The 21558-nt window shown below is 41.9% G+C and overlaps 1 protein-coding gene across 3 annotated transcripts; it reads left to right on the top strand.

The window, feature by feature from the left end:
• The first annotated feature begins 703 nt into the window (after positions 1-703).
• APOOL (apolipoprotein O like) lies at positions 704-20972 on the top strand. Of its 3 annotated transcripts, none has more exons than XM_083596119.1 (9): positions 704-814; positions 8553-8654; positions 10805-10924; positions 13634-13688; positions 13967-14065; positions 15280-15371; positions 15637-15750; positions 20086-20263; positions 20355-20972. In XM_083596119.1, the coding sequence occupies exons 1-9, from the start codon at positions 803-805 to the stop codon at positions 20450-20452; spliced, it is 870 nt and encodes a 289-aa protein (XP_083452245.1). In that variant the 5' UTR covers positions 704-802; the 3' UTR covers positions 20453-20972. The 3 variants fall into 3 exon arrangements, with proteins under 3 accessions (XP_083452245.1, XP_083452243.1, XP_083452244.1); XM_083596117.1 differs by having other exon boundaries at positions 705-814; positions 20083-20263; XM_083596118.1 differs by lacking the exon at positions 704-814 and adding an exon at positions 834-948 and having other exon boundaries at positions 20083-20263.
• The last annotated feature ends 586 nt before the right edge of the window (positions 20973-21558 follow it).

Below are 21558 nucleotides of genomic sequence, written 5' to 3'. Positions count from 1 at the left end.
TTCTGAATCCTATTGTTCTAGGACCAATCAGACTGCTGCAGTTTGGATCCTATTCAACTCAGTACATAACAAAAACAAAAAAATTTTTTCCTTCCAGTAGCACCTTAAAGACCAACAAAGTTAGTTCTTGGTATGAGCTTTCGTGTGCATGCACACTTCTTCAGATACACGAAAGCTCATACCAAGAACTAACTTAGTTGGTCTTTAAGGTGCTACTGGAAGGAAAAAAAATTTTTGTTTTGACTATGGCAGACCAACACGGCTACCTATCTGTAACTGGACTATACAGTATATTGTTCCTGGCCCCGTCAATCCCTGTTATTTTTGTTTGTTTGTCTTTACAATCAAGCGGTGTATAAAAAATTTAAGAAATAAAACAAACAAATGTAAGAAGTTCCATAGCTGAAACCCGGGAAAAGAGCGGGGGTGTGTGTAAAATAATAACCCTCCAATACTGAGCTTGAGGGGACCGTTAGTATTGACGCTGTGTTAGGCAGCGCCCTATTCCTCCCCGCCTCAGCAGCAGCAGCAGCAGCAGCAGCAGCAGCATCCCGACGCCCCTCTTTGTACAAAAAGAAACATTTGCGGCTGGTGGACAACCAAAATCTTAACGTCTCCCTTCAGCAAATACCAACGACACCGGGAGCGGGAGGGGAAAGCACGCGTCATTTTCTCCTCTCCGCCAATCCCGCGGCGCTCTCCTGTTTAGTCCTGCCCACGCTGTTTTTTGACGTCTCTGACCGTTGGCGCCGTTGGTCGCGAGCGCTCGGCTGGTCGCCTCCTTCGAGTAGGAGGAGCCAAAATGGCGGCTAAGGTGAGTGGTTCCCCTCGTGTTTATCATCCTACCTTCTGCCTCCTCCTCTGCCCTGCCTCCCCTCCCAGGAAAGTCTTCGTGAGGCGCCCTCCTTTTGAGTGGGCAGCGCTTAAAGGGCACAGATGGCATACAGCGTGAGCTTTTCCCTTCGTTTAAAGGACGCCTTAACTTTCTTGAATGCGGTCGTGGAGATGCGAGGGGCGCCTGAGCATGTGCAGAGCGCCCCCGCTTCCATGCCTCATAGCACGTATGGCCCAGCTTTCCCCCCGCTCTCCAGGTAGCCTCAAGGTAGTGGACACGATTTCTTTCTCCCCCTCCCTCTGCCTCCCCCCCCCCATCTCATTTGAATGTCCACAAACAACCCTGTGAGATTGCTCAGGCTCTTAAGAGACAATACTCGGCCCAGTGAGGACCCTGGTCTCCTAGGGGCTGGTCTGACACCCAGCTTTTCCACACCTGGGTGGCCTAGGGCTGATGGGAATTGTAGTCCAAAGCCTCTGGACACCTCCAGGTTGGGAAAGGCTGCAACCACCATGCTGCTCAGCTAGTGGAACTAGGTGTGGCTTGGCAATGCATTGTTATTGTTATATTATTACTATGTTTTCTTTTGGTTGTTTAACAGTAACAGTCACAAAACTACATCCCACTACAGTGGAACCTCGGGTTGCGGATGTAATCCGTGACGGAGGCACGTCCGCAACCTGCAGCGTTCGTAACCTGCAGCGCCACGTCTGCGCACGTGCGTGATGCGACTCGACATTTCTGTGCTTGCACGAAGTGCAATTTAGCGCTTCTGCACAAGCGGCGAAACCCTGAAGTAACCCTTTCCAGTACTTCCGGGTTTCCCGCGGTCCGCAACCTGAAAACACATAACCTGAAGCGTCTGTAACCCAAGATACCACTGTACTCCCCACTTTGGCACAGCTGAAATGAATAGGACTTTGGGTAACCAGGAATGGATCCATGAACTGTGTGGAACTCGTATTCAGTTATGACACTAAATATATATATATATTTTCTGGGCTCGGAATTCTCTTATTCGATCTCTCTTGCATCTGGCTCTGGCTGGTGGATTTATTGGCTCTAGCAAGCAAAGCAGATCCCATTCTGCCTGCCTTTGCTCTTAAAAAGTCCCAACTCTGAAAAAGAAAAGTCCCAACTCTGCTTCTTTCCTACTGCTGCAGCTTCAGCGAGGAAATCTTAAGTGCTCTCAGGTTCTTATAAAGCTGCTGTTGAGTTTCAGGCATAGTCCTGAAAACGAAAGAGTGTCTGAGCAGGTGCAGAGTGCTGCCTCCTGTGTCCACTCTGTTCTGTCGCTTTCCTTCTCCTCCCTAGTGGGAAAATGTGTAGCAATTCTTAGAACTGCTGGACATTAAAGACTAGTTGTTAAGATGAGGAAAGTATCTGAACGTGTGTGGTTCCATCTCCATCATCTTCTTCTGAATAACTGCTGAATAACAGATACAAATCTCGAAATTGAGTGATGATCTGTGATCAGACTTTTCAAATAGAGAAAAAATCTTCAAACCCAGGTCTTAAATTATTGGGGATCATGCTAAAAGTTAAATGTTTTCATCACATTTATGATATTGTATGCACCTTAAAACATCTTAAGATTACACCCAAACCTAAAAGTACAAACAACCTAAAAGTTGTTTGTACTTCTATAAGCCCTCTTGTGTTTGGATGGTGTCATTTTTTGCTATATGGGATCCACAATCAAAAAATGAGTTTGCTATTAGCATGTAGCAAGAGTGGCTAAGTTGCAGCATGCAGACTGGATCTATTCTTCCCCAAAAGGATGGGTAAGTGGGTATGTCCTCCAAGATCCCCAGCGATTTTGCAATTTAAGATGAAAAATAATAATCTTAATGTAATTTCCACTGTAGTGCTGTGGAGTTTCCTCTGTGGGACTGGAAGGGCTGCCAGCTTTCCAAAAAATGTGTGCCTCTGGTTCAGCATACCTTGCAAAGGCACCTCTTGTCTCTCGAGCGCCACATAATGCACTTGTAAGGAACTGATCTTTGAGTGGCAGCTCCTCACATTCTGGGGCTCCCTGCCCATTGACAGCAGGCAGGCACTTTCATTGAACACTTTTTGGTGCCTACAAAAAACTTTTTGTTTAGTCAAACTTGCTCTTACTCATTTTGCATTTTTATAAACCTTTTAACAATTATTTTTATTGACAATTTTAATGTATATTTTATATTATTTGTAAAGGTTTTGCTTACAGTTAAGTGGTATGAAAATTTTGTTAAGCAAATAAATCAGAGCTTTCCAAACTGTGTGTCGCGACATGTTCATGTATCAGCTGCAGTGTGTAGGTGTGTCATGCGAAGGCAGCTCGCTCTCCTGCCGGGGCTGGAAAAGGGTTAGTTTAACCTCTGGTTTGCTATTAAAACTGAATTACTGTGTTTCAAAATGATGCATGTCTAAAAAATGTGTCACTAACATGAAAAGTTGGGAAAGCTCTGAAATAAAAATAGTGTGGGGCATGAAGGTTATAGTGTTCAGGGAACAGGAAGGTGTACTTCTTCCTGTTTCCCGAGCCCTGAAACATTATTTCAGTGGTACCACCCCAGGGGGAGAAGAGGCTCTCTTTGCAAGGTAAGTGAGGGTTTTCAATCCCCAGCACACTTCATGGGACCTCTCCTCACAGCCCAGCGATGGAAGCAAAGCTCTCCTGCTCCACTGCTAATCAGCGGAAGAGCTGTGTGGGGCAATGCTATCTGCCTGTGTGAGTGAATGAATGTGTGAGCCTCCCTTTGTGTATACTGTGGTACCTCGGGGCCTTCTGCTGCTGCCGTGCCGCCAAAACACAATTTCTGTTCTCATCCTGAAGCAAAGTTCTTAACCTGAAGCATTATTTCTGGGTTAGCAGAGTCTGTAACCTGAAGCGTATGTAACCTGAAGCGTATGTAACCCAAGGTACCACTGTACAGTGGTACCTCGGGTTACAGACACTTCAGGTTACAGACTCTGCTAACCCAGAAATAGTACCTCAGATTAAGAACTTTGCTTCAGGATGAGAACAAAAATCGCACATCGGCAGTGGGACACCCCATTAGCTAAAGTAGTGCTTCAGGTTAAGAACAGTTTCAGGTTAAGAACGGACCTCCAGAACGAATTAAGTTCTTAACCCGAGGTACCACTGTATGTGGTATGTGTATTGGCCATTTAGGCCAAGCCCATAGATGGCATGCTGCCCTCAGAGGGTTGACAAAACTTCAGTGAGCTCCTCAAGCAAAAAAAAAATAAAAATGCTAGCCACCCTGTAGTTAAATGTTGCTCCAGTTTGAGCCCTCCGAAATGCAGCTAAAACAAAGTCATCCCCTGAGGCAGGATCTGGCTGAGCCTTGCCATTTTAATAGTTCTTTTCTGAATAAATCTTTCTTTTCAATAAACTGATTCAAAATAATTACTGGGCAGTGAAGTGATCTACAGTATCATTTTGTTAGTCGTTGCACAGTTGACTTCAGTAGACCTTCCAAAGCAGAGCAATTAGTGTCATTCAAGAATTGAGCTAATTCCAAAAGTCACAGCACAGTTCCTAGCCCTTTAAGTAGAGTGGAATGTGTGTTATAATACATACAGCTTTGTTTAACAGTTTGAATTAAAAAAAACCAAAACACTCCCACACAGTCTGCCCACTGAGTGCTGCTGTTTCCAAACATGTTTGTCATGTGACAAAATAGACATTTGAGCAATTTTGACACAACAGTGCACAAGAGCATAACTATTTTTTATTCTACAGCCACCTGAGGAAATGGCAGTGTGTGAAACATCTATTCCTCTCCCAGAGCTTCAGTTTCCAGAGTTCCCTGGGAAGAGGGATTGATTTTAAACTGCTCTGGGCATTGTCACCCTGTGAGGAGAATAGGGGTTTCCTAATGATTCTCAGCACCCATAGCAAACTACAGTTCCTGCAATTCTTTGGGGGAAGCCATGGCTGTTCAAGTGGCATCATAGTGTTTTAAACATGTGATGCAGATGTGGCCTTTATCCTTCCACAACTCTTTCATACTTGTGGCTTTGGAAGATACAAGTTAAGTTGCAGAGTGGGTATCTGGGCAGAGAGTCCTTTCACATGCTTTCTGTCCTTCATCCCTTAAGTACTTACTTCATTATTCGGCTCTCCCAAGAAACATAAAATGTGAACTTATTTCCTCTAGCTATAAATTACATATTCGAGTTGCAGCCACTCTTATGCACCTTAACATCAAAAGAGCAGAGAAATCTCCTATCTTGCAGGCCAATTCTGGATACAAGGATACATTTTTATCACACTTGATATTTAAATGACTAGATAAAATTTGGCTGAGAGCATTTTATCACTTTATAAGTCAGATTCTGAACGTTTACCACATTTATCACACATGCGCCTTCTCCTGAGTTAATCATTTCATTCTGCTGTATTCTTCCTAATACTCTTTCTATGCTCCTGCTCATTAATGTTCAGTGACTTCAAAGTGTGAGTTAATTGCTCTTAGGGGATGGGCAATACTCCCCCCTTTTCTGCATGCTTAAAAAAAAAAAATCACACAGTTGACAGTCCTGGTATAATTTCAGAATGCCATTTTCTTTTGTGCTTTTCCATCAAATATCTAATTTTTGTATTTTTCTTTCCCCCCCCTGTGCTTCATTTGTCCGCCCCTCTGTCTATTCCTGCAACACGGTCAGTTTGCTTCATTGTCTGTTTCTTTTTCTGCTGTAGCTAGCTTGATACTTTACATCCCAAATGAGGAGCATTTGTCCCTCCAGATGTTGCCGGACTACAACTCTTATCATCTCATGTTTCAGTCCTTTTTAATATTTTATTTTTAAATTGTTGTAGCCCACCTGGGCCTCAACATGGAGAAATCAAATAAATAATAATGTTGATATGTGGAAAAGATCGCCAGAAATGCATTCTGTTGGGAGGAGACTTTAATCCACAAATTAGTTAAACTTGGTGTCCTTAGATTCAACTATTGGCTCCATTCCTCAATGGCTGTATTTGCATATCACTGTAAACTATGGTTAATGATTTGACAAACAAATTTCATCATGAAGCCAGGTATCGGTTGCTGCCTTGCCAATTATGGTTTGAGTGAAACAAACCACAATTCTCAGTTCATGCATAACACTAAGTCAGAGATTTTGGCTTGTTGATCACACACGGAAAAAATGAAAGTGCATGTGATATCAACATTATTGGTAAGTCATTAGCAGTGGTTTGCGATGATGTCTGAACTGGGCTAGTGTGGGAATTAATAAATACAACACAGTAATAAAACCTTCATTAAAATCCAGTACAGCTTCCTTAAGTTGTAACTTGACTATGGGGCTTATTAAGCATTAACGCATGATAAAAAATGCAGTAAAAATGGTTTGTTATGCTAATTCACCTCCATTGGCATTTTATCCTTAAAGAGGTGAGAGCATAAGACATTTCCTGGTAGGAATGAAATTGATTATTAGAGGGGAAGAGGAGATGCAGCACTTGGAGGAAGTAGTTTCCAGAGATGCAACATAATAGGGAATGGATAGCATATTGCAGAGAGAAGGTAACTGACACAAGCTGCATACATACTATCCATTTAAAGTACATAACTTCCCTGAAAGAATCCTAGAGACTAGTTTATTAAGTGTGCTAGTAATTGCAGCTCTGAGAAGTAAACTACAGTTCCCAGGATTCTTTGTGTTAAGCCATGTGCGTTATGGTGTGTGCGCATATTAATTTGTAGAATTCACTGCCACAATAAAATGTGGTGGCTGTTGGCTTAGAAGGCTTTCCAATGACAATTTCATAGGCTATCATTTCCATTCAGTATATATTGAGTAGCAGTAAGTACTATTAGAGGGATGGGTGGTGCTGTGGGTTAAACCACAGAGCCTAGGACTTGCCGATCAGAAGGTCAGCAGCTTGAATCCCTGTGAGCGGGTGAGCTCCCGTTGCTCGGTCCCTCCTCCTGCCAACCTAGCAATTCGAAAGCACGTCAAAGTGCAAGTAGAAAAATAGGTACCGCTCTGGCGGGAAGGTAAACGGCGTTTCTGTGCGCTGCTCTGGTTCGCCAGAAGTGGCTTAGTCATGCTGGCCACATGACCCGGAAGCTGTACGCCGGCTCCCTCGTCCAGTAAAGCAAGATGAGCGCTGCAACCCCAGAGTTGGCCATGACTGGACCTAATGGTCAGGGGTGTTCCTTTAAGTACTATTGCAGAGCAACACTGGATGAAAGTTCCTGTTTTCTTGCCCAGCTGCTTAACTCTCTGGAAGCAGTTGGTAGAGCATAAGACTCTTAATCGCAGGGTCATGGGTTCAGGCCCCACACTGGGCAAAATATTCCTGCATTGCAGGGGGTTGGACTAAATCAGGGGTCAGCAAACTTTTTCAGCAGTCCACTGTTCCTCAGACCTTGTGGGGGGACGGACTATATTTGAAGGGGAAAAATGAACGAATTCCTATGCCCCACAAATAACCCAGAGATGCATTTTAAATAAAAGCACACATTCTACTCATGTAAAAACACCAGGCAGGCCCCACAAATAACCCAGAGATGCATTTTAAATAAAAGGACACATTCTACTCATTCCCGGACCGTCTGCTCATTCCCGGACCGTCCACAGGCCAGATTTAGAAGGTGATTGGGCCGGATCAGGCCCCCGTGCCTTAGTTTGCCTATCCATGGACTAGGCTAGATGATCCTTGTGGTCCCTTCCAACTCTACATTTCTGTGATCAGGCTTCACAGATTGTTGGTCTAATTGAGCAATGCTCTTCCACTCTTTTCCATGTTTTTTTTTTTTTTGTCTTCTTGAGGTCTCAAAACTTTGACCTTTTTAATGAATATATATTTTAAAACGTTCTTGCTAGATTCTGTAAACGCCATTTGAGCATTAGAGAGCAGACTTCTGTGTAGCGTCCTCATTCCTGCCTATACCTTTAAGGCAGTTTTGCTCCCACTAAATGTTGTTAAAATATGAACATAGGAAGCTGTCTGATATTGAGTGAGGCCTTGGGGGTCCATCTAGTTCAGCATTGTCTACACTGATTGCAGTGGTTCTCTAGGCTTTCTTTCTCAGCCCTGTCTTTAAGACATCAGGGATTGAACCTGTGACCATCTGCATACAAGACAGATGCTCTCCCACTGAGCTGTGTCCCTTCCTTCATCTTGGGAGATATTTTAGGTATTTTTTAATTCTAAGGATTTCTACAGTGATCCTGCATTTTACCAGCACTTTATTGCAGCAGACCATGCATAATGCATCTTCAGTGTACACATGGTGCTTCACAGTGACAAATATTTTTTAAAATGTGAGTCCCTGCACCAAGAAGCTTAGGACCACATCACAAGTAATATTCCTGAAAAGCGTATTTTAAGGAAACAGTTCAATAAATTATAGTAAGCAACTTCCTTGGTACCCAAAAATGATTAGTTTGAACAACCTGAACATTTGCAATTTGGAAACCTTTTCTACACCTACCGCCCCCCCTTGCAGTGAGAATGTTTATGTTTCTTAAAATGCTTTTGTATACATTTTTTTTTAATTCTGTATTTTCCTATATCAGATGTATGAAAAACAATAATTTATTTTGCCTATACCCTTTAGCAGACTTAGCTGGTTAATGGATATTGTTGTTGAACTTGGTCTGAATATTGATGAACATGTGCATTTATTCATTCATTCATTTATTTGCTATTCAGCGATTAAGCTTCTTTCTTGCTTTCTTTTGGCCTCTACCCCGCCCCCACCCCCAGATAGCAAAATGGGTGGCTTTTCCTACAGCCTTGGCAGGTGCATCTATTGTACATGCTGCATCTGAAGAGGAACCAGAATCTCGTCGCATGAAGGCACATCAGGTAGGATTTGTATGACCTCTTTAAAAATTGAACGAGCAGAAGCACCTAGGTGCAGTGAAGGCTTTCTTCTGAATTTTGTTTCACAGGAAACAGAACTATATAATAGAATGCAACAAGTGATATAGTAAAATAATAATAATAATAATAATAATAATAATAATAATAATAATGTTGTGATGATGATGATTCTCGATGCTGCATCACTTACCATTGCAGATGGTCCAAAAATGGAGGACTGAAAAGATAAGCTAATGCAAATATGTGATATAATACATAATATAATTTAAAGCTGAAGAGAAGCATTCCTTCTATAGTTTCAATGTTCATTTGCTGAGAACTGTTTCTTATGTAGCCAAGGTAGTACTGCTCACACAAGAAGGGGATACCCTCAAATTTTGGAGAGCCCAAAGGTTTGCATTTTTAAAAAACCTGGGAGAGGGAGAGCCCAATAAGGACTGAGTGTGTGCTCGGTGTCTACAGAATGCTAAGTGATAGGGAGGGTATGGAACACCAGGGGCAGAGGCTATGCAGTGCAGCAGCTGTAATATTGAACAGCAGCACTCCACAGCGCAACATTTTGTTGCAAGTCCCACTTGGAAGACTGAATCACATTTGTACTTAAATTTACTGTGGCTTTTGTATTAATGCACAGGGGGGGGTTGGGGGGGGAAGAGATTTGGTTTGCTTTCATCTTTGCTTTATTTATGCTTGATTGTTATCAATCTAGGTATGATGAACTTAAGAAGAGGGCAGTATACTGCAGCAACAAGCTCCACTACGATCTCTTGACTTCCAACACATTCATCATATCTTGTGTACAGAGCCTACATATATACACTCTAATGTCTCCTGCACTCTGTACGTTAGGTACACAGAGTGCATAGAGACCAGCATGAGGGCCTGTTACTGTGCTCCAGCTCCCTACTCTACATATTCTTTGTGTAGGGCTAAAGAAGATTATGTTCTTAATTTCCACCCCACTTGGAGGCTTAAAACTTAGGACAACTGCTGCTGACATATGGTCCAAAGCACAGTAGTCACATTGGACAAGGTGTTCTGTGCGACTCGGAAGTGTTCATACAAGAGTGAGCCTTCCCAGCTGCACCATGAAGCTGGCGGTAATCTGCACCACCATTTGCACTGCTCAAGGGTGATGGAGATAGCACTAGGCCAAGGGTATCCAATATGGTGCCTTCCAGGTATTGTTGGACTAAAACTTGCTTCACAGCCACTGGCCATGCTGGCTGGGGCTGATGGGAGTTGGCATCTGACAATATCGGGGGGGGGGGGAGGACCACACTGGCTACACCCGCAGTAGACCAGTGGTTCTCAAACTGTGTTCTGAGGGATCTTTAGGTTCGTCAATGAGAAAGTTGGTAATGGCTGGCAAGCTTCACTGAAAAACTGCTTGTCTGCCACTACCAATTTCTCCTGCAGATGCAGTGGGGTTTTGGATGCATTTGAAAGACAACTCTTGGTTCATTCAAGTTAGGTGCTAGCTCAGCTGATCATAGTACCCCAGAACACAACCCTGAACCCTGTGCTGCGTACAGGTATTATGTGGTAGAGATGGCTATAGCTCAGTGACAGAGCATCTGCTTTGCATGCAAAAGGTCCCAGGTTCAGTCCCCATCATTTCCAAGTAGGGCTGGGAGAGACCCTATCTGAAACTCTAAAGGCCCATTTCCAGTCAATGTAGACAATACCGAGCTAGATGGACCACTTTCTATGTTCCTAGATGTGCTGGGGACTTCAACAGCCATGTTGAAATGGAAGGAATTCTCTGAAAGTAGAATCCACTGCATTAGATGACAAGCTCAGATCCCTGTGTGTGTGTCATTTCCCTGATCATCCATATCCATGGCAAAATGTCGGGGTCAACTTACTGGCACTTAATGACCATACATGCCTACTTACACACAGAAGTCTTTGGATCTAACCTTTTATCCAGTAGATGTTAGTATCCAAAGTAGTTGTGGATGTAGAACAACTCTTCTATTCATGCAAGTCTTGTACTACACAGGCAAATTTTGCTGGATTGAGGCCATGGATAAAATAATCCCATTCCAAGTATGTGGATTGCCCCTCCCTTTTCATGGTTTTCCCAAGACAAGCTTTGTTATAACTCCTATCCCCCCATTTCCTTCCAGCTTCCTATTTATAATGCACCACCTCTTAATTCAAGATACATTGATGAAAAGCCTGGCCGCTTGCAAAGTAGGATTTCATCAGTAAGAAACACAACAAGTTACTATGTCAATGGGTGCAAGGTAAGAATATTACTTAATTTAATAGATCAAGAATTCTCATACATGTCTTGCCATAAGTGAGCAATTGGATAAATTGGAGTCAGCATGGAATAAGATTTCTATGAATTAGTTCACTTCAGGATTTCCAGTGCATTTTGAGTTCAGAGTTCTTAGTCAAACCCTTAAGAAGAGAAGTAACATATTCAAACACTCTTAAAAAACCTTCTGCCTAGGAAGTTGCCCTTTTGGTAGAAGAAAGGTTAGGAGTAAGAATGATGTTCCTGCTTTAGGTTTGCTTTGTGTTATTTGGACCAACCTTTTTATGCCCACCAGTCAGTAATTTCTCTTTATTTTTGTTGTGTTTCAAAGCTTGGAGTGTAGTGACCTCTTGTGGTGTAAATTCAAAATAAATTTTCAGTGCCAAGTTTTGCTCACAAAACACCAGTGCAAAATAAACTGAAATGTATCATTGTGAAACACACAATATCTTTCCCACTGTGATGTCCCAAACTCTATTCCTTATTCGTTCCTGCAATATGTTATTTCAGCTGAAATAAATAACAGATGGTAGGGGAGGGAAAACTGAAGGGAAGATGAAGGTAGAGCATTGGGGAGGAATTTTCCAAAACATTTTGCCTCTTGTTGAAATCAATGAGAGGGCAGTAAATGTAAATTCTCCTTCTTGACACATTCCCAAAATGCCATCAGAATGCTTCCTCTTTGGCCTCTCTGAGGTTGGAGAGGAACCAGCTGCAGACCTTTCTGCAACCACAGGCAAAAGGCTTCCAACTATGGATCTTCCTTCCTGAGAGCAGACCTCTCTCTTTTTTCAGTCTGATGAAACTTTGGCCCCTAAGATGTCCTCCCAGAGACTACAGGAGTGCAGAGTTAGGATCTACTACATATTTTAGAAAGTTGCACTATGCATTTGGATACCTCTTAAGATATCTTACCTAAGTTTTGTGCGCTAGTTCCTAAGATCAAGGAGCAGTTTTTTGTTTATGTTTGGATACAGTTGAATGCCATTTTAAATCAAGATTGTGGACTGAACCTTTTAAAAAAGATTTTATGGTTTCTTGGAATTCCTGAGCACCAGGTAGAAGGCAGCTTGTCCTAAATAAAGAAATATAATACATAAGATGTCCACCTATAAATTGGTGCTGATGCATAAGAATGTTTACATCTTCTGGTGGTGCTAGAAAATATGATGTATCAAAAGGGCTAAATCAGAAAACCTCAAACACCTTATAAATGTAGCTTGTGCTATGCCAGTGGATTAATGCAATGAAATAATGATTTCCTGTTATGTTTGTCTATCAGTAGTTATGATGGAAGGCAAGGGGGATGTGTGTTTGTATTTTATTTTGTTTGTATTTATATCCCATCTGTTTGTCTGATAACAGGGAACTGAGAAAGCTGACAACATGGGGAAATTAATGCACAATAAAATAATAGGATGTGAATCTTAACAGCAGATGGTTCAGAAAGGCTAAGTTTATTTATTATTTGTGGCCTGGATCCAAAGCACCATGTGACTAGTTTTGCATGCCCAAGTGTGTTTGGATGTATGATTCACAAAAAGCAACCCCCCCCCAAAAAAAGGTATGGCAGACTTCTTCCAAAACAGAAGTTTCATAAGCACCTGGTGTGTGGGGCTGCTCTTCAAAGGGGACATGTTCAAAATTCCACACACATATAAGGCCTTGGGCATACCTAATTAAAATATCTTCTTGGATCCCAGCCATTATTCAGTTTGGAGTATATGTGGGAGGGGGAGTGATTTTTACACAGCCTTGCTCCCTCTGACATTGAATGAGTTGCTGTTAGTAATGCAATGTGTACCACAGTGTAAATTAATAAAGCTGCCTTTTGTTTTTCTCTAGCTGAATAACTTTCCTATATAAAGAGATCAAAAGTTTCATATTGAATATATTGTACACTGCACATGCTATAGCAGAGTCACCATGTGGCACCCACAAAGGCCTTCCCCGGAACCCATGAGGTTCCCTGCTCCTCTGCTTGCTGAAATTAGGCTTGAAGTATTATTTTGTAGCCAATAGAAAAGGTTGTGGGGGTATTTGGTTGTGGGGTGTGTGTCATTGATAGTTTATCAGACTTACAAATGTGGCCACGGATCCAAAAAAGTTTGCAACCCTTGCTACAGTAATATTTTGCAGCATTGGGTACAGGGCATTAATAAAATATGGCACTATTTGCCCCCTACTTGCATCATATATACTGGTTCCAAATCCACAGAAGCAGCAGCACAGTAGGAGTCTCCTCCTGCCCCACCACCAAAGAAGTGATAGCTGTGAAAAATTTGTCATTACCAGCTATTAGATTGTTGGGGAAAGTCATGGGCTCAATCCAACACTTGCTTTTCTCTTGCCCTGCCTAAGACGTGATGTTAGTATTGCTGATGTTGCTGGACTACAGCTCCCATCATCCCTGAGCATTGAGCATTCTAGATGGAGTTGGACACAGGTCTCCACCCCATTGTTAAGTGATTCAGGAACATTGCACTTAAATCTGCCTCTTTTCCACCTCCTCCATGTTCCACTTGCTGATCAGTTATACTAAATTCAAAGAGTTGAATTACAAAGTGGGAAAATTTCCAGTGTTTTGTCTCCAACTGTTTGTCAATGTGATTGTTTGATAAAGATTAGGAGTTTTTAAGACAGTTGCATAAATATCAGATGGGGAAAATTATATTTTACTTTGTTTGTGCAGGATGCTTATCTCTTTGTCAAAAATGGGATAATATCATCTGTACAGTTTGGAAAAGGTGAGTGAGTATGTGCAAAGATTAAATCTTTCATTTCTTTGTTCTTGGCCATGCAAATTACAAACCTTCTTAAAATGAGGCGACATTCCAGATTTTCGTATAAATATTTTATATTTTCTTATAAATATTTTGCCCCACTGTAAATACAGCACAGTTAACAAAGTCTGAATTTGTATGAAGTAATCATTTCTACATCCAATTACAAATAAATTATTATTTTTATTAATTCTTAGAAAAAAATATTCAGGCTTAGCAAATCTTGCTTTTTTTTTTTTAAGATGCCTATGTTTACCTGAAGAATCCACCTCCAGAATTCCTTCCCAAAGTTGGTGTGATTACAGTTTCAGGACTGACTGGGCTAGTCCTTGCAAGAAAAGGTAAGGGATTACATGCTTATAAGTTACTGTTATTATTATTAGTATTAATTTATTAATCACCTTCTGTACAAACATGTCAAAACAATTCACATTAAAAACAGAAAAAAACAGTTTATAACTCATACACATAATCTCCCCCATTACATTTAAAACAAAACTAAGAGAGTACAAAATACACACTTATGGCAAAGACCCATTTATCCAACTGTGGGAAAACCTCCTAAAACAAAAAATAGTCTCCAGTTGTTTGCAGAAAGTGCAGATAGTGGGGCACCTGTTGTATTTCAACAAGAATGCTATCAACAGAACAGGAGCCAGCCCAGGCAAGCTGTTTAATGAATGGGGAGAGGCACAAAATGTCTATCCCCCTCCATTAAATGTGTTTGTAGCAAGGTTTACCAGAGGGGTAGGGAGGCCCTTCACCTATGTCTTATACTGGGTTAGCAAGCTGCCCTGTGGTCTCCCCACCCCTGGTTAAACATTTTTGCAGTCAGGTTCAATAGAGGAAGGAGAGTGCTTTACAAAACAGTTTAGCAACTGGTGAGCAAGGAGAGGGAGCAGGTGGGTAAGATACAAAGGGAGGGAGGGTTAGTCATATGTTGGGGGAAGCCAGTTGATGAGGTGGGGTTGGTGAATGGAGGTGTGTGTGTGTATGTGTGTGTGTGTGTGTGTGTGTGTGTTGCTTCCTTGCCACATTGGAATGTGGATCCTAATGCAGATGGTTACAAAGCTTGCTGTCCTGTGCACCTACCCCACTGTAAGTTTAATACATCCAAGTAGAATCATGAGGATGCATGCAATGGAACACATAGTACAGCCTTATGCCTAGTAGTCTGTAACTGTATCCAGATTCAGATACTTTTGCAGCCTCATTCCCATTAAGAACAGAAGAGATGGGCAGCGTTGATACAGGCTGAAGATAGTTCACTTGACTGAATGCTTGTCTATATAAAAATATTGCTTATACATTGGAAGCCAGTGTGGAGCCTAGCCTTCTCAATATGATAGTTTTTGCTTAATGTTGCTTAAATCAGAGATGGGCAACCAATGGCCCTCTAGATGTTGCTGGGCTACACAACCTGTCATCTTTGGGATAGGACCTTGTCATCATTGGCCATGCTGGCTGGAACTGATGAGAGCTGTAATCCAGTAGCATCTGCAGGGCTGCAGGTTCCTGGTCACTGCCTTATATGGTTGATTGATTGATTTTGCAGGATCTAGATTTAAGAAGATTTGCTATCCCTTTGGACTCTGCACATTGGGCATATCTGTTTGCTATCCAGCTCAGTCAGTAATTATTGCAAAGGTGAGTTCTACTAAATGGTGTATGAATGCTTTCCTTTTTATTGTTTAAAAATCTTGCCACTTGTTCATCACACTTTAGCATTTTAAATTGGAAAATTCTTTAAAGTTTAAAAGCACTAATAGATTGCTATCTATGATTGTGTTCGTTCTTTCTTTCACTGTTGGCTGAATCACAGTTCATTGGAGAAGTCTTGTTAGCCTTGCCTATGCTACAACATTTTTAAAACTGGTTGTTCAGTACAATAACATTTCTAATATTAAACTAGGTAATAGGTGGAAAGGCCTATGCTGCAAGCCATAAAACCTATGAAGCAATAGGATCGCTATGGACCAAAAAGTCCACTACGGAAGTTCTACTCACCCAGGATAAAGATACTCAGGTAGGTTCTTTTCCAAAATCTACCCTTTAGCAGCATGGGCATGTTATCTTTCTTTGATCTACATTGTGTTTGAAACACATGCATAAAAACAATAGTGTTGCAGATATCCAGCATCATTATTTTTCAGCCTTTGAACTTCCAAACGTGCAACAGATTTTTATATACTATATATAGTAGACTGGTTTGGAGACTGACAGATACTCTGCACATGTTAAGAGACATATTTTTGCTATTATTTGTGTGTATTTTTAAATAATTTTTATTAAATTAAAAATAGTTATACAAAATTCTGCAAAATATAGAGTGTTATCAAACAGTATCTGGTGGCAATTATACATTGACCACATAAAATTATGGATCACTGTCAAACAAAAATAAGACATGAAGTAAACCAAAATAAATAAACGATGGGCATATGAATGGATGGAAGGTAGTGACTAGAAATATTTATAGCATAGACATAATGGTTAAACAAGACAGGGTTATGAAACATGGACCCTATTACACCAATGGAAAGTATTTTAATGGGCACAATGACTATCAGCCATATTCATTTGTCAGGCAAGGAGGATCCTCAGCCAATTTGCTATTATTTTCTTATTTATGCACTGCTATCCATGTGCAAGCGAAAGGAAAGTCCAATGCTGTAAAGAAAAATATTGCATAGGAACCTGGAATGTAAGAACCATGAACCTGGGTAAGTTGGATGTGGTCAAAAATGAGATGGCAAGAATAAATATTGATATCCTGGGCATCAGTGAACTAAAATGGACGGGAATGGGTGAATTCAGTTCGGATGACTATCATATCTACTACTGGCTGCAAGAAACCCGTAAAAGAAATGGAGTGGCCCTCATAGTCAACAAAAGAGTGGCTAAAGCTGTACTGGGATGCAATCTCAAAAATGATAGAATGATCTGGATACAAATCCAAGGCAGACCTTTTAACATCACAGTAATCCAAGTTTATGCACCAACTACTGGTGCTGAAGAAACTGAAATTGACCAATTCTATGAAGACTTACAAGACCTTATAGAAGTGACACCAAAGAAGGATGTTCTTCTCATTATAGGGGATTGGAATGCTAAAGTAGGGAATCAAGAGATAAAAGGAACAACTGGCAAGTTTGGCCTTGGAGATAAAAACGAAGCAGGGCAAAGACTAATAGAGTTCTGTCAAGAGAACAAGCTGGTCATCAGAAACACGCTTTTCCAACAACACAAGAGACGACTCTACACATGGACATCACCAGATGGGCAGCATCGAAATCAGATTGATTATATTCTCTGCAGCCAAAGATGGAGAAGCTCTATACAGTCAGCAAAAACAAGACCTGGAGCTGACTGTGGCTCAGATCATCAGCTTCTTATAGCAAAATTCAAGCTTAAACTGAAGAAAGTAGGAAAAACCACTGGGCCGATAAGATACAATCTAAACCAAATCCCTTATGAATATACAGTGGAAGTGAGGAACAAGTTTAAGGATTTAGATTTGCTGGACAGAGTGCCTGAAGAACTATGGATGGAGGCTCGCAACATTATACAGGAGGCAGCAACGAAAACCATCCCAATGAAAAAGAAATGCAAGAAAGCAAAGTGGCTGTCCAACGAGGCCTTACAAATAGCGGGGGAGAGAAGGCAAGCAAAATGCGAGGGAGATAGTGTAAGATACAGGAAATTGAATGCAGATTTCCAAAAAATAGCAAGGAGAGACAAGAAGGCCTTCTTAAACGAGCAATGCAAAGAAATAGAGGAAAACAACAGAATGGGAAGAACCAGAGATCTGTTCAAGAAAATTGGAGATATGAAAGGAACATTTCATACAAAGATTACCATAATAAAGGACAAAAGTTGTAAGGACCTAACAGAAGCAGAAGACATCAAGAAGAGGTGGCAAGAATACACAGAGGAATTATACCAGAAAGATATGGATGGCTCGTACACCCCAGGTAGTGTGGTTGCTGACCTTGAGCCAGACATCCTGGAGAGTGAAGTCAAATGGGCCTTAGAAAGCACTGCAAATAACGAGGCCAGTGGAAGTGATGGTATTCCAGCTGAACTATTTAAAATTTTAAAAGATGATGCTGTTAAGGTGTTACACTCAATATGCCAGCAAGTTTGGAAAATTCAGCAGTGGCCAGAGGATTGGAGAAGATCAGTCTACATCCCAATCCCAAAGAAGGGCAGTGCCAAAGAATGCTCCAACTACCGCACAATTGCACTTATTTCACACGCTAGCAAGGTTATGCTTAAAATTCTACAAGGAAGGCTCAAGCAGTATGTGGACCGAGAACTCCCAGAAGTGCAAGCTGGATTTAGAAGAAGCAGAGGAACCAGAGACCAAATTGCAAACATGCGCTGGATTATGGAGAAAGCTAGAGAGTTCCAGAAAGACATCTACTTCTGCTTCATTGACTATGCAAAAGCCTTTGACTGTGTCAACCACAGCAAACTATGGCAAGTTCTTAAAGAAATGGGAGTGCCTGATCACCTCATCTGTCTCCTGAGAAATCTCTATGTAGGACAAGAAGCTACAGTTAGAACCGGATATGGAACAACTGATTGGTTCAAAATTGGGAAAGGAGTATGACAAGGCTGTATATTGTCTCCCTGCTTATTTAACTTATATGCAGAATTCATCATGCGAAAGGCTGAGCTGGATGAATCCCTAGCCGGAATTAAGATTGCTGGAAGAAATATCAACAACCTCAGATATGCAGATGACACAACCTTGATGGCAGAAAGTGAGGAGGAATTAAAGAACCTTTTATTGAGGGTGAAAGAGCAGAGCACAAAATATGGTCTGAAGCTCAACATCAAAAAAACGAAGATCATGGCCACTGGTCCCATCACCTCCTGGCAAATAGAAGGGGAAGAAAGAATTAGAGAGCTGGAGCTCTTCTTGGAAGCAACAGAGCACACCGTCTCCACCAAGGAGGAGACAGGGGACTCCCCTGAGAAGGAGGCTAGTTCACCAACACAGGAGCCAGATATATGGAGAAACGTGACTCAAAGAAGTAGGAGGCCCAGGGTTCACTCTGATTGTTTAGAAATACACAATCGCTTTGCGGTCCTCTCCCCTAGCATGGAAGGTGAAGAGCAGACTCCATTTGAGGATCTCTCCCTCATTACAGTCGATCAGGTATATGAAGACGAGCAGCAAAGTCAGTCCTCAGGGAATGTGCAGGTGACCTTGGAACGGACAGCTCACGGAAGAACCCCGACCAAACCTAAGAGGAGGCGTGTAGTGGTGATAGGGGATTCCCTACTGAGGGGAGCAGAAGCAGTGATCTGTGGGTCTGACAAGATGTCTTGGGAAGTGTGCTGTCTCCCTGGGGCTAAGATCCAAGATGTCACTGAACGACTGCAAAGAATCATAAAACCCACTGACAAATACCCCTTCCTCTTGGTTCATGTGGGAACCAATGACACTGCAAGCAATAGCCTCCAGAAGATCAAAAGAGACTACGAGGCTCTGGGCAGGAAATTGAAGCAATTAAATGCACAAATTGTAGTGATGTATGGAAGTGAAAGCTGGACCATAAAGAAGGCTGATCGCCGAAGAATTGATGCTTTTGAATTATGGTGCTGGAGGAGACTCTTGAGAGTCCCATGGACTGCAAGAAGATCAAACCGATCCATTCTGAAGGAAATCAGCCCTGAGTGCTCACTGGAAGGACAGATCGTGAAGCTGAGGCTCCAATACTTTGGCCACCTGATGAGAAGAGAAGACTCCCTGGAAAAGACCCTGATGTTGGGAAAGATGGAGGGCACAAGGAGAAGGGGACGACAGAGGACGAGATGGTTGGATGGTGTTCTCAAAGCTACCAGCATGAGTTTGACCAAACTGCGGGCGGCAGTGGAAGACAGAAGTGCCTGGCGTTCTCTGGTCCATGGGGTCACGAAGAGTCGGACATGACTAAACGACTAAACAACAACAACAATCCATGTGCATGACATTTTACATAGCAATATTAAGCAAAAGACAAGCCACCAATCTGTGGGGGAAAGACTGTAGCACAGTCTCTGCATTGAGAAGGTCCAGAATTGAATCCCTGGCATCTCCAGGGCTGGAAAAGACTCCTATCTGAAACCTTGTAGAGCAATACTTGCCAGCCTGGTGTCTTCCAGATGCTTTGCACCAGAGCTGGGGCTGGGGAAGTGGGCAGCAGAGGGCACCAGATTGCTGAAAGCTAGTGTAGGCAATACTGGGTGATGGATCGTTGATTTGACTCTAGGATAAGGAAACTTCCTATGTTACAAGGAGTGTTCTGCCTAAATTTAGATTTGGCAATATCAGGCTAATTTTACAATTTAGTCATTATTTCAGCAGCAGCAAGTACTTGGAGCAGTTCCAGGAACAGACCATATTGTCTCAGAAGCTCGGAAGATAGCCCTTGAATCAGAAGAAAAGGTGAAATCATCACAAATTCAATTTCATGCAGAGAAGACACTTCCGCAGACAGATTCTGTTCCTTTGATAGCTGAAGCGAAACCGCCAAGTGTGAGATCAGGTATGAATAACCAGGAACTGTCCTGAAGATCTTAAGTGAGAAGACAGTGCCAAACATATACACACACTAACACCTTTTTTATACTTAACAGATGTGTTGAAGGCAACAAAGTTTAAACCAGACCCCAGCCTCATGGACCATGGCCAGTCCAGCCCAGAAGATGTGGATATGTACAGTACCAGAAGCTAACAGAGTACAAACTCCCAAAAATTTTGGATTACAATAATGATGGGAGATTAAAATGGGGGAAGTTGTGATCTATATGGTGGTATTTGATCAGGTAATTCTTCAACCTGATCTTTAACTGCACGGCCAGTTCACTCACCCTTCCTTTCCACTTATCATTTTTTTCCCTATTACTTATTGCTACAAGTGTTCTTTTAATTTTTGGAAATCACGAGACAGCCAAAGGGTTTCAGATGAGATTGTCATTGTCAAGCTGGCTATTAATGTAAATCACTTGGAGAAACTGATTTCTGTGCCACTCCTGCACAGATAATGAAGTGATAATGAAAAGAGAAAAATTTAAACTTCTTTTCCATGGGCTTATCTTTAGTCCAGGAGATGTGGCTGCTCCACACTGTAGCACTTTGCTAATATGCTGGCCTTTAAAAACTTGCTGTCATTCAGAGGAAAAGGGGGAAACATATTGATAATTATAGTTTATGGATATATAGGTATATATATAATTAAAAATGCATTTCCCAAACTGCTTGCTGTGGAGGTGTTTTGGTAGCTTCATACAGGACATAAATTTTCATCTGCTTTCTACAGTCCTTGTGTAGTGGTGAAGCGGGAATTTGCATATAACCCCTGCAGAAGATACCGAGGCTATGTTCACAGTTGTGAACGCAGGTATTTTCCTATTTCTCCACTTCCAGCCTCTGGGGCTGATTAGTCCTGTCAGGTTTTTTATTTGACCTCAATTCCACTTTGGCCAAGTCACACCCACCTACTCTATTCCTGATACAAAATCGGATGAAGTTGCACCCGAGCCAAAAAGATCTACCAAAGAGAGCCAGCCAAAAAAGGCATACAGGATTAAACAACAGGGTGCTTCTGAGCACATTCTGAGCCAACACATTTGTTTTTCATACTGTAACTGAAGTGAGCGCACAATCCTTTCACACACAATGCCACTCCTGGTTAGCTTTCTGCAATGCAACAGCCTAACTTGGGGTGTCATTTTGTCATTGCTATAGTTAAAATAGTTGCTGAAACTCTAGCTGATCTACTGAAAAGTCACTCTGGGGTCTACTAGTAGATACTGATCTCCTTTCTGCCGCCCCCTGCTT

This window comes from Podarcis filfolensis (genome assembly GCF_964270895.1).
Source record: "Podarcis filfolensis genome assembly, chromosome: Z".
In the NCBI taxonomy this organism is placed as follows: domain Eukaryota; kingdom Metazoa; phylum Chordata; class Lepidosauria; order Squamata; family Lacertidae; genus Podarcis; species Podarcis filfolensis.
The sequence above is the reverse complement of the archived record's forward strand: the minus strand, read 5'-3'. Positions and strand labels throughout refer to the sequence as shown.

Excerpts from the sequence above, each read along its gene's own strand:
- APOOL (XM_083596117.1), top strand. Across the intron at positions 13,689-13,966 it reads ATCTGTACAGTTTGGAAAAG|ATGCCTATGTTTACCTGAAG; the intron begins GTGAGTGAGTAT and ends TTTTTTTTTAAG. Across the intron at positions 15,372-15,636 it reads AGTCAGTAATTATTGCAAAG|GTAATAGGTGGAAAGGCCTA; the intron begins GTGAGTTCTACT and ends ATATTAAACTAG.